Source organism: Garra rufa, chromosome 7 (genome assembly GCF_049309525.1).
Source record: "Garra rufa chromosome 7, GarRuf1.0, whole genome shotgun sequence".
Classification (NCBI taxonomy): Eukaryota; Metazoa; Chordata; class Actinopteri; order Cypriniformes; family Cyprinidae; genus Garra; species Garra rufa.
In genome coordinates this window covers 32,518,904-32,537,681 of record NC_133367.1, presented here as the reverse complement: position 1 = coordinate 32,537,681, position 18,778 = coordinate 32,518,904, and the positions used below count along the sequence as shown (strand labels likewise).

Here is an 18,778-nt window from a genome sequence, read left to right as displayed (position 1 = left end):
AATTGTCACAACTTTGTAAATTTATTTAAAATAAAAACACTGAAACAAATGACACATTGCATATAGTATTCATGCCCAGGGCTGTCGCGATAACCGCAATATCCCAATACCGCGCTATTGACGTGCATAACCGCAGAGGAATGCAACAACCGCAGCAACCGCAATATTTGCCAGTGTTCTTTTTTCCTAAGGTTTTGCCCTTCTCACTTAATGACTGTGTGCTGAATATTAAATTAGCAATAAGTAAGTAATGATAACATATTGTGTTTATTATGAGGCTCATTAGATATGCACTTAACAAGCCTAAACAGACAGCGAATGAGAGAGAGAGATCGACTGAGCATGTGCGATTACCTGCGTCTGTCAATGAAACTGCACTGACTGACAGCTCGCCTAGAACACGCAGGTGAAATACTGACAGAAAAAGTCTCTTGTCCAGTCAGATTCGAGGATATATATATAGTTCAGATGCAAAGCCTCTAAGTATGTCTGTGTAGTACTGTTTACTTCACTTCATGTATCAATGCGATTTGGTTTCGGTTTATTGATTTCTGAATATGACCTTACATTTCAACAGCCTACACACAATCATATATATATGGCAGTAATACAGCATATCACGCTACTGAGCCACTCAAAATTACCGCAAGGGAAATTCCTTAACCGTGACAGCCCTATTCATACCCTTAACTCAGTACTTAGCTGAAGCACCTTTAAAGCTTTTTGGGTATGATGTGACAAACTTTGCGCAATTATCTGCTATTCTTCTCCTCAACTCTTAAGCTCTGTCAAGTTGGATGGGGGCAGACACACATTTTCAGGTTTCTCCAGAAATATTTGATTGGGCTCAAGCCCAGGCTCTGGCTGGGCCACTCAAGGACATTGACAGATTTGTCAATAAGCCACTCTTGCTGTGTTCTTAAGGTCATTGTCCTGTTTTGAAGGTAAACCTTCTGCTCAGTTTGAGGTTATAAATTCTCTGGACTGGGTTTTCAGTAAGGCTATCTCAATACTTTGGTGCATTGTGCTTTCCTCTGCTCTGACGAATCCTTCACACTTTACTGTTGGAATGGTACTCTGCAGGTGATGAGCAGTGCCTGGTTTCCTTCAAACATGATGCTTAGAATTGAGGTTCATCAGACCAGAGAATCTTGTTTCTCGCAGATTGAGGGTCCTTTTGGTGCGTTTTTGCAAGTGTTTTTTTATGTGTCTTCACTGAGGAGAGGACTGAGTCGTGCCACAGCGCCATACAGCCCAGATTGGAAGAGTATTGCAGTGATATGCATTAGACACACTCTGTCAGTTTAAATCTAGATTAAAGACACATCTCTTTAACCTGGCTTACACATAAAATCATTAACACATTTCTATAATTGAAATCCGTTAAAGGATTGTTAGGCTGCATTAATTAGGTCAACCGGAACCGAAAACACCTCCCATAACACCTGATGCACTCGTTGCATCGTAAAAAGAATGACATCTACGCTAATATTAGTCTGTTTCATTCTTATTCCGAGGTCACCGTAGCCACCAGACCCAGCCTGTATCCGGATCAGATGGTCACTCCAGTCCCCCGGATCCAGTCCGTACCCAGCTTAGATCATGGATCACCACCTGGAGATGACTTCAATAGCCGTGGATGTCAACCAGATGAGCTCCAAGGCGGACCATCAATAAAGACCCCGCCAACCTTGACGGCCATCGGCGCTACACCACAGGATCCTGATGAGTTCTCTACAATCAGACATTGGTACAAACTGTTGTTTGGTCTGGCCAGAGGAGAACTGGTCCCCCGACTGAGCCTGGTTTCTCCCAAGGTTTTTTTCTCCATTTCTGTCACCTGTGGAGTTTTGGTTCCTTGCCGCTGTCGCCTCTGACTTGCTTAGTTGGGGACATTTTCCAGCGATATCGTATACTATTTGAACTGAACTGACGATGATATCACTGAATTCATTGATGAACTGCCTTTAACTGAAAATTGATTGTTTACAATAATGCGTTACTTACACACTATTGTGCTGTTTAAATACTGTGCAGTTGCTTTGACACAATCTGTTTCACTAGTTCGCTTTTGCATATAATAAACAGCGTAAAGTTAAGCGTGTTTGGCATGCTGTCCGGGAGAGGGCTCCGAGCTCGGTAGTCATTCCCGAGCCCGGGGCACTCCCCCTGCCCAGGGAGAGGGGTCCGAGCTCGGCCTTTGGCCCGAACCCAATAGCGCTCCCCCCCTGGCTGGAGGTGAGGAGAAAATAAACAGGGGGGGTGGGAGGGATGCTGGAATCAGAGATAGCTGAAGGTAGGACTGCTTGGTTATTTAAAGGGACTGTAGTAATGGGATAGGGAGAGTGATTGGATAGGGAGTGATTGCTGATGATGAATTGGCCGTGTTAATTATCTGCGCGAGCTCCTCCTGAAATTTGTTAATGAAACATCACTTCACTAGTTCGCTTTTGCATATAATAAACAGCGTAAAGTTAAGCGTGTTTGGCATGCTGTCCGGGAGAGGGCTCCGAGCTCGGTAGTCATTCCCGAGCCCGGGGCACTCCCCCTGCCCAGGGAGAGGGGTCCGAGCTCGGCCTTTGGCCCGAACCCAATAGCGCTCCCCCAAAGTGCAAAATAACTGCAGGACAGCAGCCAGGTGGCCCCCCAAAAAGCTTAACTTGAGCTGGAGGGATGCTGGACGATTAGCGGCGGGGAAGCGCGGGAGGAGCTGCTGCGGGCACTGCTAGGGAAGGAAAAGCAAAGAGAACCTTATGTGGGGTGGCAATTAGGGGGAATGAAGAATGGCGTTTTCTTGGGGGTGGGTACTGCTGTGGCGTAGGGGAAACATGCTAGGTGCTCTAGGATGTGTGGGCTTTGCTGCGCTAAAGGGGACTGAGCGGTGGCTGCCGCGTGAAAGGGGGAATAAGCGGGGCGCTCTAGACAGAGCGGGCATTGTTGCGGCATGGGGAAATAAGCAGGGCGTTCTAGTGTGAGCGGGCATTGCTGTGAGAAAGGGGGAATAAGCGGGGCGCTCTAGTCAGAGCAGGCATTGTTGCGGCATGGGGAAATAAGCGGGGCGCTCTAGTCAGAGCGGGCATTGCTGCGGCATGGGGAAATAAGCGGGGCGCTCTAGTCAGAGCGGGCATTGCTGCAGCGTGGGAAAGTAAGCAGGGGCTGCGGCGAGAGCGGTCATTGCGGTGCGTGCGGGCACTGCTGTGGCATGGGGGAATAAGCGGGGCGCTCTTAGCAAGAGCGGGCATTGCTGCGGCATGGGGGAATAAGCGGGGCGCTCTAGCGAGAGCGGGCAATGCAGCGGCGTGGGGAAACGAGCAGGGGCTATGGTGAGAGCGGGCATTGCAGTGCGTAAAGGGAATGAGCGGGGCGTTCTAGAATGAGCAGGCGTTGCTGCGGCATGGGGGGAGCGAGCGGGGTGGCTTTAGCATGAGCGGGCGTTGCTGTTCTGTAAGGGGAATAAGCGGGGGCTTGAACAGGAGCCATGCGATGTTGAGCGTGACGGGAAAAGCGGGGCGAGCACTGCTGTGCGTCAGGGGGGCTCCAGCGGGGGCGCGCATTGCTGCGTGTATAGGGGATAAGCGGGGGCTTGAACAGGAGCCATGCGATGTTGAGCGTGACGGGAAAAGCGGGGCGAGCACTGCTGTGCGTAAGGGGGGCTCCAGCGGGGGCGCGCATTGCTGCGTGTATAGGGGATAAGCGGGGGCTTGAACAGGAGCCATGCGATGTTGAGCGTGATGGGAAAAGCGGGGCGAGCACTGCTGTGCGTAAGGGGGGCTCCAGCGGGGGCGTGCATTGCTGCGCATATAGGGGGATAAGCGGGGGCTTGAACAGGAGCCATGCGATGTTGAGCGTGACGGGAAAAGCGGGGCGAGCACTGCTGTGCGTAAGGGGGGCTCCAGCGGGGGCGTGCATTGCTGCGCGTATAGGGGATAAGCGGGGGCTTGAACAGGAGCCATGCGATGTTGAGCGTGACGGGAAAAGCGGGGCGAGCACTGTTGTGCGTAAGGGGGGCTCCAGCGGGGGCGCGCATTGCTGCGCGTAGGGGAATAAGCTGGGGTTTTAACGAAGGCAGGATGTCCCAAGGAAAAGGGACGCCGAGGGGGTGGTTGAAGCGGCTAGAGATGGCGTGGACGGGGGTGGGCTGGCGGTAGAACGGGTTGGCCGATTAGGGTTTGGTGTGTTTCCCTGATAAAAGAGCGATCTGCTCGAATGTAGCTCTTGAAAGCTTCAGATGACCAGCGGCCGAGCGCTTGGATCTGCTGTTGGGAGAGACCTTTTTGGGCGGCTGTAGTTGCTGCGCCTATGCGAAATGAATGGCTGGAGAAGTTGTCTGCTGAGGTACCAGAGAGAAGCAAGACAGACTTCAGGTGCTTTTGGAACCAGAAGCGTGTGGCAGGGCGGTTGGCATCATCAGTAAAGAGGGGGTCAGAGGGGAGGGAGGATTGGGATTTCCTGTGGCAAAGGAAGGCTAGGAGGGTTTGGAATGGTTGGAGGGGAGTTTGGAGGTTAAAAATATAAATGAAATGGCCCTTCTTTATTTGGTCTGTCTTGCTTTGTTTAATAAAGTAAGAGATGGTATCGCCGTCTAGCACGGTTAGGTCGGAGATGGTGGGGTGAATGGCTGGGTTAAAACTGGATGTAATGGCGAGCTCAGAGCATCTGAGGAAACCGAAAAAGCCAGGATGAACATGGCGTCCAGTGTGTGGGCAGTGTGGATGGAATGGTAGCCTTTGCGGAGGGAGGAGATGCATTTGGTCAAAATATTTAAAGTGATAGGTTGTCTGGGGTCTGGGCGGTTGGGCTGGGTTTTTTGGATGCCTTTGATGAGAAGGGAGGTCTGGGAATTAGTTATATGAGGGGAAGGCGAGCCGTGACACAGTTTATGAAAAAACTGAATACCGCTAAGGTATGCTTTGATGGAGCTAGCTTGGAGGTTTTTATGGGAATTGAGGTGGGAGATAAATGAGGTGACAGTGAGCAGGGATAAAACGGGGAAAGGTAAGCTGTAGGCGGCGTGGAAAGTTTTAAAGCATTTCCACGCTGTGAGGTAGGATTGGAGAGTCCTGAGGGAGACTGCTTGGAGAATGGAGTCGATGGATGCTTCGAGAAGAGGCCTTAGGGGGAGGGTTATGGGAATATCAGTTCTGAATAAGGAGGGACTGGGGTTGGGAGCGGGTCCGCTTCTGGAGCCGGCGATCTGAATTTCTGAAAAACAAAACGAGAGAGAGAGTGTCAGCGATTTGATTCTTTGACCCGGGGATGTGTTTTGCAGTTATGATAAATTGATCACGAGCTGAAATCCAAATCAAACATCTGAGCAAAGGCATGAGTACGGGGGAGTGGGAACGGCCTTTGTTAATGCAGTGCACGGTAGCTGCGTTGTCGTATTGGACGACGATGCTGGTGGCGGACCATTCTTTGCCCCATAGGGAAGCTGCGGCCACTAATGGGTAAAGCTCAAATAGTGCTGAGGATGATAGCTGGAGGGGTAAATTTGCCAACTCTGGGGGCCAGGTAGAAGCGAACCAGCGGCCCCGGAGGAAACCTCCAAAGCCGACGGAGAGGGCGGCGTCGGTATATAATTCGATATCAATTGGGGAAGAAACCAAATTGCTGTAAAAGAACGATAGCTGTTCCACTGTTTAAGGAAGGAAATCCATAAGCTGAGCTCCTTGCGGCAAGAATCAGTTATGGAAATGCGGTCCTCAAGGGTGTGGGCGGAGGAGGAGAGGGAGAGGAGATGGGAGATAAAGGGGCGGCCTTGTGGGATGATGCGCATCGCGGTATTTAGATGACCCAGAATGGATAGCAGCTCGCGTTTTGTACAACAACAGTTTGTTAACAAAGTGGAAGCTACTAGAATTGTTCTGTCAATCTTTTCTTTGGGCAGGGAAGCCAGGAATTTTTTGGGAATCTAAATTGATGCCCAAAAATTTGATGGAAGTGCTAGGACCCTCGGTTTTGTCTTGGGCGAGGGGAATCCCGAGCTCTGAGAAAAGCTTTGGGATGTCAAGAGGTGTGCGGCTGGGACGGAATCTGGGGGTGAGATGATTAAGAAATCGTCTAAAAGATGAATCAGATAGGGTAAACTGTAATTGTTGGAGAGGATCCAGCAAATTGCCTCCGACGGCGTGTCGAAGATTTTTTGGATTGCTTTTGCAACCAAATGTGAGGCGGACAGCGAAATAGAATTCGTTTTTCCAGCAAATGCCAAATAAGTGCCAGAAATCTGGGTGGATGGGCGTAACTTTGAAAGCAGAAGTAATATTGACTTTGGCCAACCAAGCGCCACGACCTGCTTTAATCAAGGTAGTGGCTTGGTCGACGTCGTGATAGTGAAGAGAAAACTCTTCAAGTGGAATGAGGCTGTTAATGCTAAGGAATGGGGAATTATGCGGAGATAAAAGATCAATTATGAGGCGTTTTTGCCTGAGAATTTTCTGGTGGCAACACCGATGGGGCTGACTCGATAGATGCTAAAGGGAGGAACAGAAAAGGGGCCTATCATGAAATTTGAGTCTATTTCTTTTTAATTAGGCCGTCCACTATTTCGGGTTCGGTGAGAGCGGAGTGGAGATTTGGGCAGATGAGGTTTTGGGAGGGGAGGCTCAGGACGCCGGGGTGGAATCCATGTGTGAGACCTGCTAGTATCTGGGTCCTGATGGAGTTGGAAACTGGGGGAGGTTCCTGCACTAAAGTGTTTGGCGGGGCTGGAAGGGGTGTGGCTGAGGCCAATGAGAAGGGAGGACGGGCCTGAGGAGGAGGGAAAGTGGCTACCGGGACCGGTAGTGGCGGTAAACCTGAGCTGCGGCCGTCTCCTGGGACGGAAAAGAAGGGGGGAAAGAGAGGGGGAATGGCGTGCGTCGGAGCCTGCGAGGATAGAGGCATGCTCGCGCTGGGGACGGCTCTTGGGGCGGAGGAAACAGAAGGGAAGAGAGGGGGAATGGGGAGCGCCGGTGCTTGTGGCATGAGCGGGGGAATGCTCGTGCTATGAGCGGAAGGCGGTGCTGCGGGCCATGAGAAGGGGAGAGAAAGGAGGGGCAAGGGTTGCGGACGGGAATCGGCTGCTGGAGTGGGCGAGCTCGTGCTGCTGCGGCGGCTTGTGGAGGCGATGGCCGGCTCTCTGACAGCATGAGCGGCGGGCTCCCGCTTCGAGGATCGAGCGGGATGGGCGTGGCTGGAGACTGCGGTGTCCGGGGCGTGGCCCAAGCTCGGTGACGGCCTTCTGCTGCGTCCTGACGTGGAGTAGGGGGCTCTGCATAAGCGTAAGCTGGCGTCTCGGAGCAGTGTTGTTTTTTGACAACCATCTTAGATTTAGTCTTTATGGACTAAAATGCTTGTTAGTTTTAGTCCAATTTTAGTCGACGAAAGCCAAAAAGGTTTTAGTCTAAAAAGGGGAAAAAGTCTTTTAACAAATTAATGTAGGTCGGTAAGTATTTTGCTGTTGGGTAGTGTCACTTGTAAGTTCTGAAAATAGCAGATCTAGTTCAACACAATGTGAGCTTCCGGATCGACTAATTTCACCAATAATTGCAATAAGGAATGTTTTAAAACATAAAAGACAAACAAGGATGGAATGCTAAAACGGCTTGCCATGCTAGTATGGCAAAGAGTATTTAATGCTAAAACGGCTTGCCATAGCGGCATCAAAACGTTTAAGGTTTTGATTGGCATGCACGATAAGCAGAAATGTCATGCATTTTAAACGTCTGACGGACCACCCGTCTCATCAACGAAAACTCACGCACGTCTCGTCATGTTTTAGTCATCAACGAGCCATTTTTATCTCGTCATCGGCTCGTTATCCTCATGAAAAGTGGCGTCAACGAAATGATTTCGCCATCGTTGACTAAAACTAAAACAACACTGCTCGGAGTGCGAGCAGCAGCGGTGCATGAGGGCCTGCGGCTCCGTGATGCAGCGGCGGGCTCGATTAGTGGATCCTGTGGAGCGCTGGTGGCCTGAGCGGCGACCTGGATGAAGGCCGGATGAGCTGCAGGTTTGTCTGTATCAGAGGAATAATCCTCGGAGGACGAGTGAATCTCGGACATGTTGCGGCGAATTGGGAGTGCCAATGCTGGAATCAGAGATAGCTGAAGGTAGGACTGCTTGGTTATTTAAAGGGACTGTAGTAATGGGATAGGGAGAGTGATTGGATAGGGAGTGATTGCTGATGATGAATTGGCCGTGTTAATTATCTGTGCGAGCTCCTCCTGAAATTTGTTAATGAAACATCACATTGTAAAAGGCGCTATATAAATAAAGGTGACTTGACTTGACTTGATGTTTGTCCTTCTGTAGGTTTCTCCTATCTCCACCTATGATCATGGAACTCAACTAGAGTGACCATCAGCTTCTTGGTCACCACTATAACCAAAGCCAATCTCCATCAATTGCTCAGTTTGGCCTGGAGGCCAGCTCTAAGAAGAATTGTGGTTGTTTCAATCTTCTTCCTTTAGGGGTAATGGAGATGATAATCTTCAATGCAGAAGATTTTTTTTCTGAACTCTTTCCTAGATGTGTCCTATTTCTGCACTCTACAGGCAGTTTTTTGACCTCGGGGCTTGGTGTTTGCTGTAATATACATTTTCAGCTGTTAAACCTATTCATATGAAAATAATGCATGTGTATTAAACTTTTTTGCTGTTTTATTTTTGCCTTCATTATGATAGGATAGTGTAGAGCAGACAGGAGAGTGGGAGAGAGAGGGATGATATCGGGAAAACTGTTCTCAAACTGGGATTCGAACTCAGAACACCTTGTCGGCACACTTGCCCACAAGGCTATTGGTGCCGATGTGTTATTAAACTTTCCTTTTTACTTTGTGCCATAAAACGGTGTTCTGTGTTTTCTGCTGATTACAGTTTTGACCACTGGCATGCTTATATGTATTATGATTAGTAGTGGGCATAGATTATTTTTTTTAATCTAGATTAATCTCACTTTAATCTTGGAATTAATCTATATTAATCTAGATTAAAATGGCTAATTTGAATTCTGCCGAAGGCATTCAGAATATGTGTGCTACCCAAATAATGACTAAAAGAAAGTCTTTGAGAATGGGTTTCTCAAGCCAGGTGGTGCATTAGACCAGGGGCTCATCTCCTGTTACCAAAATACATCACAAACTGATTGACAATTGCATTTACAACACAATTAACTATACAAACTTGTGTAACCAACTATTCCCTACAATGCATGTACTTCTGCGTAAAAGGCTGCATGACGTGCGCGTAGCAGTTAAATACACAGACGCTCACGGGCATGGATATCTGCGTGCATAGTTAAACTGCGTTGCTTTTAGAAGCGTCAATTTAGTTGTTGCATATAGTTTAATGTCTTTATTTCAGGATTAACAAAGTAAATTATAACTCAAATTTGAGATTTACTGGGGCAGGTCTAGCAACACACCTACCCTGAAGCAAACCCGGCGGCTTCATAGCTGCATCCATGTTAGCATGTCTCGTTTGATGTGGTAATTTCACAGTAGGCATACGCACAGGTTCAAAGACTCGTTCTCGCCCTCTACAGTGCAATTCGGCAAGGTATATATCCGCCAGCTCCCAACCCAACTTTGAGAATAGATTAACGGCAATATTTTTTTTATCGCCCGATAAGAGTCTTACATTAGCGCAGCACATTTACACCGATAACGGCCCACCACTAATTATGATCATGATATATATATATATATATGAAATGGAGTATACATATTGTACTTTTTAATATTTATATGTATTGAACTATATTGACATGTTTTCTGTGCTTATTTTATGGAGTTTTGACAATCATCATCTTTTAGAAGAACAAACCGTAATGCCAGTCAGGCTGTTCTGTACTTTCAGAGTCGACTAGTCTATGTAAAATAGATCATAGATAGGTGATTCACTTAATACTGTTTATACAGTATATTATTTGAAGTTGCTAAAAAATTGTATTTCATTAATAATATGCAAGTCTGAAGCAACTCAAAATAAAATAAAAAAAAAAAAAGGAAAAATAGAATCAAATAGATCAAATTGTGTAACTTTAGCTAAAATTAGCACACAGACATGTACAAAGAAACAGGGTCAAACAGGCGCAAAGGTCCTGTTTTTTAGTATCCAGTCCTGCTTAGTGGTGTGGAGGAAAGTGGACGGTTGCTTTCTGCTACGCAGGCTTCACAAATATATATCACTGCTGAAGTGTGTTTATAACTACATCTTTTTGGAAAACAGGTAATATGATTTATGATTAACACTAAAGAAATCTTTGCATTTGTGTTAAATACAGAAAGTGAATCAGTCTTTAAATACAAAATATTTGGTAGGTGATTCAGTCGATACACTGTCAACTGCACTGAGCAATCTGTTATGTTTCACAGCTTAAAATGAAATATTGTGAAATATTCCTCTTTCTTCAATTAACAATTATGGATGTCTCAACAAAAGGTAACACAATTAAACACATTAGCCAAGGCGAATTACTCAAACATTCATTAATATGCTACAGAAGAAGTATTATAAAAATATATTTTTTGTTTAAAACAACTGAAAATGTGTTACACCTGTCTGAATACAGTAGGTGTTGCTTGTTTTTCATTAAAGCTCATGTACCATAATATCCCAAATGTGGGTCTAAACATGAAGTAAAATGATAAGTGTATCGATTTTATTAGTAGTATACTAGCATTGCATCTTTTTTTTTTCATCCCACGTCACACGATTATTGTTAAAATATAGTTGGTTGTTCCAAAGTAGAATAAAACCAAAACTCTGTTTCTTTTTCAAAGAAGTTGTCTGTGAGGGTGAACAGCTCACCAATGTTGACATTGTAGTCGGAAATCCAGGTACTGCTCCACCTTATAAACCTGGACATATTTTAGTTTTTCGATGCACAGATGTGAAGCTAAAGATGTACGGTCAGCGAACAATTGAATGCTTGTCAGATGGAAAATGGGATTACCCATATCCCAAATGTGGAGGTATGAAAACTTATATATTTACATCTATACATAAATGCTTATGTAGTAGTAAAAAAGCACTAGTGGTTTCTCCAACTGATTTTCATACTCTATCACTTAAAACGGATTTAATAAATGAATAAATAACGTGAATGGACAGGGACAGAGGACCCTGCATAAACCACTATTTCTTCTTTTTCTAGATGTAACATGTCCTCTAAACACAACAGAGAACAACATCAAAATTACGCGATTCCCTGATCTTCAGAGTCCAGTCAAACCTGGACATAAATTAATGTTTTCATGCAATGGACAAGGACTGATTTTAAAAGGACAGAGAGAAATCACTTGCCAGTCAAATGGAGAATGGAGCAGCCCCTTTCCTAAATGCGAAAGTAAGTAAAGTGAGAGAAAAAATTATTTGATCCCCTGCTGATTTTTTTTACGTTTGTCCACTGACAAAGAAATGATCAGCCTATAATTTTAATGGTAGGTTTTTTTGAACAATGAGAGGACAGAATAACTAACTACAAAAAAATGCATTTTAAAAAAAAGTGATAAATTAATTAGCATTTTAATGAGTGAAATAAATATTTGACCCCTTCACAAAACATGATTTAGTACTTGGTGGCAAAACCCTTGTTGGCAATCACAGAGTTCAGACGTTTCTTGTCCATTGCCCCTTTGATGCGGTGCAGTTGTCCTGTCCCCTTAGCAGAAAAACACCCGCAAAGCATAATGTTTCCATCTCCATGTTTGACAGTGGGGATGGTTTCCTTGCGGTCATAGGCAGCATTCTTCCTCCTCCAAACATGTGAGTTGAGTTGATTCAATTCAATTCAATTCAAGTTTATTTGTATAGCGCTTTTCACAATACGAATCGTTGCAAAGCGCTGTACAAAAGTTTAGGCTACTACAATATATTTAGTAATTTTAGTATTTAGTGGTGAATACTGTATGTTAAGTCGATGTACATATGATATAAATGTTAAAATCAGTAACTGTGTAATCAAACAGATGATGAACACTAATTGCAATGATTATGTGCTGTGATCAAACTTGTAAGAAAATTATGTAGTGCTGTATGTTGTTTCAAGGCTGGCATCATCTGCGGTCCTCTGAGGGGTCGGCATCATTTCTTCTTCTGAATCCAGACTGAATCTTGTGTAAATCCTAGTTACCACGGGATGGAAATCCCGTGGCAGAAACAGAGAAACAAATAGAGAAATAATTAGCGTAGCTGCTGTTCCAACTTCCAACCAAACAAAAATGATGTGTTTAGCCCAAGCTGAAGAATATTAATGTGCATTTGATCAGATGTAACTGAAGTACAACGTTATGAGATACATTATGTGAATGCTTGGCTAAAGAGATGAGTCTTTAATCTAGATTTAAACATAGAGAGTGTGTCTGAAACCCGAACGTTAGCAGGAAGGCTATTCCAGAGTTTGGGAGCCAAATGAGAAAAGGCTCTCCCTCCTTTAGTGGACTTTGCTATCCTAGGTACTACTAAAAGTCCAGAGTTTTGCGACCTTAGGGAGCGTGAGGGATTGTAGCGTAGTAGGAGACTAGTTAGGTATGCAGGAGCTAAACCATTAAGGGCCTTATAGGTAAGAAGTATTATTTTGTAAGTGATACGGAACCTAATAGGTAGCCAGTGTAGAGACCGTAAAACTGGGGTAATATGATCATATTTTCTTGATCTGGTAAGGACTCTAGCGGCTGCATTTTGGACTACCTGTAGCTTGTTAATTGAAGAAGCAGGACAACCACCTAGTAGTGCATTACAATAGTCCAGTCTAGACGTCATAAATGCATGAACTAACTTTTCTGCATCAGAAACAGGTAACATGTTCCGTAGCTTAGCAATGTTTCTAAGATGAAAGAATGCTGTTTTAGTAACATAGGAAATATGATTTTCAAAAGACAGGTTGCTGTCTAATATAACACCCAGATTTTTGACTGTAGAGGAAACAACAGTACATCCGTCTAGTTGCAAGTTGTAGTTTAAGAGATTCTGTGTACTCTTTTTTGGTCCAATAAGTAATATTTCAGTCTTATCTGAATTTAACAGTAGAAAATTATTGGTCATCCAGTCTTTCACATTTTTAACACACTCTGTTAACTTTGCTAAGTTAGAAGTGTCATCTGGTCTGATGCCAAAGAGCCTGATTTTGGTCTCATCTGACCACAACACTTTTACCCAGTTTTCCTGTGAATCATTCAGATGGTAACTGGCAAACTTCAGACGGGCCTGTACATGGGCTTTCTTGAGCAGGGGGACCTTTTGGGCACTGCAGGATTTTAGTCCTTCATGGCTTAGTTTGTTACCAATTGTTTTCTTGGTGACTGATGTCCCAGCTGCCTTGAGATCACTGACAAAATCCTTCTGTGAAGTTTTGGACTGATTCCTCACAGTTCTTATGATCACTGAAACTTCACAAGGTGAGATCTTGCATGGAGCCCCAGACCAATTGACTGCAAGTGATTTTGTGTTTCTTCCATTTGTAAATAATCGCACCAACTGTTGTCACCTTCTCACCAAGCTGCTTGGCGATGGTCTTGTAGCCCATTCCAGCCTTGTGTAGGTCTACAATCTTGTCACTGACATCCTTGTACAGCTCTTTGGTCTTGGCCATAGTGCAGAGTTTGGAATCTGATTGATTGATTGATTGATTGATTGATTGATTGATTGATTGATTGATTGATTGATTGATTGATTGATTGATTGATTGATTGATTGATTGATTGATTGATTGATTGATTGATTGATTGATTGCTTCTGTGGACAGGTGTCTTTAATACAGGTAACAAGCTAAGATTAGGAGCACTCCCTTCAAGAGAGTGTGCCTAATCTCAGCTCATTTCCTGTATAAAAGACACCTGGGAGCCAGGAATCTTGCTAATTCATAGGGGACCAAATACATACTTCACTCATTAAAAAGCAAATCAATTTATAACTTTTTTTAATGTTTTTTCTCTGGATCTTTTTGTTGTTACTCTCACTGTAGTCTCAGCCTCAGACGTCACGCTCACGGAACATTGGCTGAACGTCTGACGCATATGGTACACTTAACTGGAAACACTTCTGGAATGTCGAAGTCGTCATCTGATTAGTTTATTTGGACCGGAATTCCGGGAGACGCGAGTGTCGCGTTTATTTTCGGTCTGCCGGGAAACAAAGCACAGACTGATTTACTCGGCGTTTGCTAATAGGTACTCACGCAGATGCCATTGTTGTTATACACATTTGCGACGTTCGCGAACAAATTACTGACTTACTGCTTGTTCTCCCTCTTCTTAGTTAACTTTCAATGCTGGTTATTTCAATGACTGACTTGTTGCACGCCAGTCTGTTGTTGTGGGGGCATTTCCACGCACCGAAACGTGACGCTGAACGAAACGAACTGTGATTGGTTGTTTGACATGTCGATCAAACGGTCTTATGGGCGGGCCTTGGCCAATGAAAGCTGCCATGAATTCCAGACCTTCAGCCGTCAGTCTACTCTCACTGCTATAATAAACCTACCATTAAAGTTATAGACTGATCATTTCTTTGTCAGTGGGCACATGTACAAAATCAGCAGGGGATGTAGTTTTTAATTGGATAAGTTGTTTTAATGTAAAGGAAGCTAAATTTACCAGATTTTTTGGATTGTTTTTAGAGGCAACCTGTGTTGCGAACCTCACAGAGAATATGATCATAGAGTCTGAGGTTTCAATCATACCTGGACACACATTAAAACTTTCATGTGATGGACAAGGTTTGATTTTGAAAGGACAGAGAGAAATCACCTGCCAGTCCAGTGGAGAATGGAGCAGCCCATTTCCAAAATGTGAAAGTAAGGCCACAGAGGGAAAATGCATATAAAAAAAAAACTTTTTTATATTACCAGTGCTTTCTCAAATTGGTATTAGGTGCTTTAACAAAATGTTAACCACAAGTTTCAACCTATATTCTTAAGGCCTCTCACAGTACACTACATTGATAATGTATTTTATAGTTTAACACCACAACTTTGCCTTCAGTGAGAACTGAATGTGGGCCACCACCGTACCAGGAAAACGCAGACACAGTAGACATCACAAAAAAGGAATATAGTTATGGGGAAAAAGTCAAATACATGTGCTTTAACAAATTCATAATGGAAGGCTACCCTTACTTGACCTGTGCACAAGGTGAATGGAGAGGATATTTTACGTGTTTAAGTAAGTATGGACACTTACCTGTTTTTGTCTTCATCTTGTAGTTTAAGTTGAAGGTTGTGTGGATAAATTAATAAATGTATATTGTAACATTTATATGTTGGGTTTGTTTCAGAGCCCTGTACAGTGACAGTGGAGGAAATGGATAAAAGGGGTATAGAGTTGCAGTGGGGTGGACGGCAAAAAATATTCTCACCACACAAGGATATCATCTCCTTTGCATGCCAAACAGGCAAATATTTAAAAGATGAAACCAACTTAAGACAAACATGTACAAATGGAGTGATGCTTCTGCCTCGGTGTGCATAACATCAACATTTCATTAACAACCAGATGTAAAAGAAAGTTTGTTCACCCCCCTCACTTTTACATTTACATGATGCATTTCTGGTCCCAAATTGTAGCTTTTTCATTTTTTACAATTTAGAAATTTGTGAATTTCTGTCATGAAGGTTCTTTTCCATAACATTGAATGTGGGCTATTTTTATTATTTTTACCCAGATGCTGGGTAGTTTCTCTGTAACTAAGCTGCATGGGTCATTTTTAAGGCTGGGTTATTTTTTCTACTCAACCGCGGGGTTGAACCTGTCTCCGACGAAACAAACAAGCTGCTGAGCACTTCTTAAGCGAAATAAAGGTTTGTATACATTTTATTTGAGTTTGGGTGTGTTCACACTTGTAATTGCATTTTGGTTCATTTGGTCCGGACAAAAAATGGAAATGATACATTTGGTCCTGGTCCACCAAGCGTACACACTGGCATTTATGACAGCGAAAAAAGATACCGAACCCAAAGGCGTAGTGATACATTTACAACCTAATTGTTCGGCTTGAATGAAGTGTATTTCATGACAAAACTCACCGAATACTCCAAACAAAAGGAAAAGGTGTGTTCGTCTTAAAGCGCTTCAAGTCGACTACACCTAATTCCGTCTGTTGGACTAAGCACGCAACAGAATTCGTACGGAAGCATACGAAGACCCAGCTTCTTAGCGTTCTTGGTCCGCTTATTTGGTGCGCACCAGGGCTCAGATGGCAGCGTTCATACTTACTCAAATTTACAGCCCTAAAAGGGCAATCATACCAGAGTTTGTTTTAGTTGAACCAAACACACCCTTTCACGCCTCTGGTTTCAACTTTAACTGAGTCAGCGGTCTGAAGTTCGTACTTACCCTGGTGAAAAGCAGCTCATCACAAAAAATAGCACTATTTTGGTGAAAAGTGATCATAGAGAACAGCTGAATACACTTACATTTTTATTTCTAAAACATTAGTTAAATGAGTTTAAATGTATGTAATATTGAAACATATGCTGTATACACCCAAATAAATTCAATTTGTCTTATATTTTTGTCAATAAGTGTTTAATAAAAATGTATAAATATGTGTGATTTTTAATTTCCAGCCTATTGTAGGCCAGCAATAGTTGAATAGTTGAATAGTTGAATAGTTGACAACCAGCATGTGTTCTGTCCGATATTAACCCAGCGCTGGGTTGCAAAATAACCTGAGTTGGGTGGTTTTTAACCCAGCATTTTTTTGTGTGTGTGTGTGTGTGTGTGTGATAATGAAAAGTTGGCTAAAGTCCTAAAATGTTTCTGTATGATGGGGGGAAAACACTTTTATAATTCTTAAATATAATACAACCAGGGTTTGAAATTAACACCCGCCAAATGTGGGTAAAAATCAGATGCGGCGGTTAATGCTGATCACTAGCCAAAAGTGATGTTCAAACACTCGCTTATTAACAGTGACTCACTGCCACCTACTGGAGGGTGTAATATCACATTTAAAGTACCTTTTCATTTTTTAAATAATTTCAAATATCAGTTTTCAACGTTTTATGTTTAAAATATCAAAACATTGTTTATGCATTTGTAACTGCAGGTTAAAACACTCCATGTCCCTCTAAGCTGCATTAATGTGTAAATAAACATCTAATAATTCCACTTTATATGCAACTTTTGCAAACATGCATTTTGTTGATACCTATTTATTTTTTTAGCAACAGCCTGAATGTATTATTATAATTGACTGATTAAATGTAAGAATTTGACTCAAAAGATGATACTTTTCAAACAAATGGCTTTATAAAGATAAAAATGCCCATAAAAGGTGAAAATCAATTCAAACTTATTGGAAAATTTTTATCCCTACTGTGAACTGACCACACAGAATATGAAGAATAGGTCGTCCTTAATATATCAGCACAATAGCACATTTAGGAAAATATTGTCTAATTATCTTTATCGATAAAATCCCAGAAAATATTGAGATGTTTTTTTTTTTCAATATTACACATCCCTAGTACTGACAAAATAATTTGCAACAGTCGCTTTGTCATGTCCAATGTAGAAGTTGTTGTAGAAGATGGCTAGTAGAAGTTATCAATTACCAGTAACTAAAAGTGAAAAAGTTAATTTTGAATACCTGAATAAAACAACAAATAAAACACTGTATTAGTATTACTGACTGGAAGTAGATAAAAGTAGATATGTTGGGGAATTTGAATTTGAACACATAGGCTAGCATATAAATTGTTTTCTACTGAAATGAACGAGATTCAAAGATTCCAGTCAAAGATGGAATACACTACACGACGTTTAAAATGATCCGAACTTCCAATCAAGTTACTAATTTATACAATAGTTCAATCTCCCTTTTATTACAAGCCTACTTGAACATAATTAATTACTTTATCAGCTTAACTGTAGAGACTGCAAAGAATAGAAAACTCTTTCCCGGGTCACAGCGTTGCCATGGACGATAAGAACATAACGGCTCCTGTATACCTGAGATATAACAAGGAGAAAAATATTTTCCCGCCAATTTTACTCGGTAGCATTAGAGCAGCGTTTCTCAAGTTAAGTTCTTAAATTACCTCAGTTGTTGCCTCCAAAGACCACCCTAAACAGTCTGTTGGAGCTCATCAACAAACCGAATCCATGTAGCTGTCCTCTTATCGCAGCGAGAAAGGCAAAAATGGTGTATGGAATTCTCTAGATGCCTTAAAACAGTTTCAACAGCTTAATAAACCAACGAGGAAACCAATATATAGCCAAAGGATAACTACGGGTGCGCAAGTCCGCATGCCCCACCAAACTACATTCTTTAAACGGGAGCGTGTATCCTAAAAGCCGCCCGCGACTCCTCGCACCTTTTGCATTATGCACTTAACGGCAACCCGCCAAATTAAAAGCTTGCTAATTTAGGTTTGAAAATGATTAAAATTGTTTTATTTTTAAGTTTACTATGAAATAATTGTATTTTTATGTAATTCTCCTTTTTATTTTAAAACATAATACTACCACCACGCTTCATTATTTTTTTTAAACAAATAAAGTCCAATGATTATCATCACTATTATTAATTATATATTTATATTTAATGGGTCACACTATGTGTAGTGTGAGGACCAAACCAAATCTCAAGGTACTCTTATGAGACCCCCCCCCCCCCAACTATAAAGTTTCAATAACTGTTTTAATTCTATGCCAATGTAAAAATTTGCACTATAACTAAAAAGAAAACACCACAGCAGAGTATCGTTGACATTTGAATTTTTTCCTAGCTCATGTAAAAACATTTACAGCCAATCAGAATGTTAGAAGTTCTTACATTTAAAGCAAGAT

At 42.8% G+C, this 18,778-nt stretch overlaps 1 protein-coding gene across 2 annotated transcripts; it reads left to right on the top strand.

Moving 5' to 3' along the window:
- The first annotated feature begins 10,047 nt into the window (after window positions 1-10,047).
- Window positions 10,048-16,493, top strand: LOC141339300 (complement factor H-related protein 2-like). 2 transcript variants are annotated; one of them, XM_073844924.1, is made up of 7 exons: window positions 10,048-10,214; window positions 10,361-10,427; window positions 10,772-10,960; window positions 11,143-11,334; window positions 14,605-14,781; window positions 14,969-15,148; window positions 15,261-16,493. In XM_073844924.1, exons 2-7 carry the CDS (start codon window positions 10,367-10,369, stop codon window positions 15,452-15,454), a joined length of 993 nt encoding a protein of 330 aa, XP_073701025.1. In that variant the 5' UTR covers window positions 10,048-10,214; window positions 10,361-10,366; the 3' UTR covers window positions 15,455-16,493. The 2 variants fall into 2 exon arrangements, with proteins under 2 accessions (XP_073701025.1, XP_073701024.1); XM_073844923.1 differs by having other exon boundaries at window positions 10,050-10,214; window positions 10,769-10,960.
- The last annotated feature ends 2,285 nt before the right edge of the window (window positions 16,494-18,778 follow it).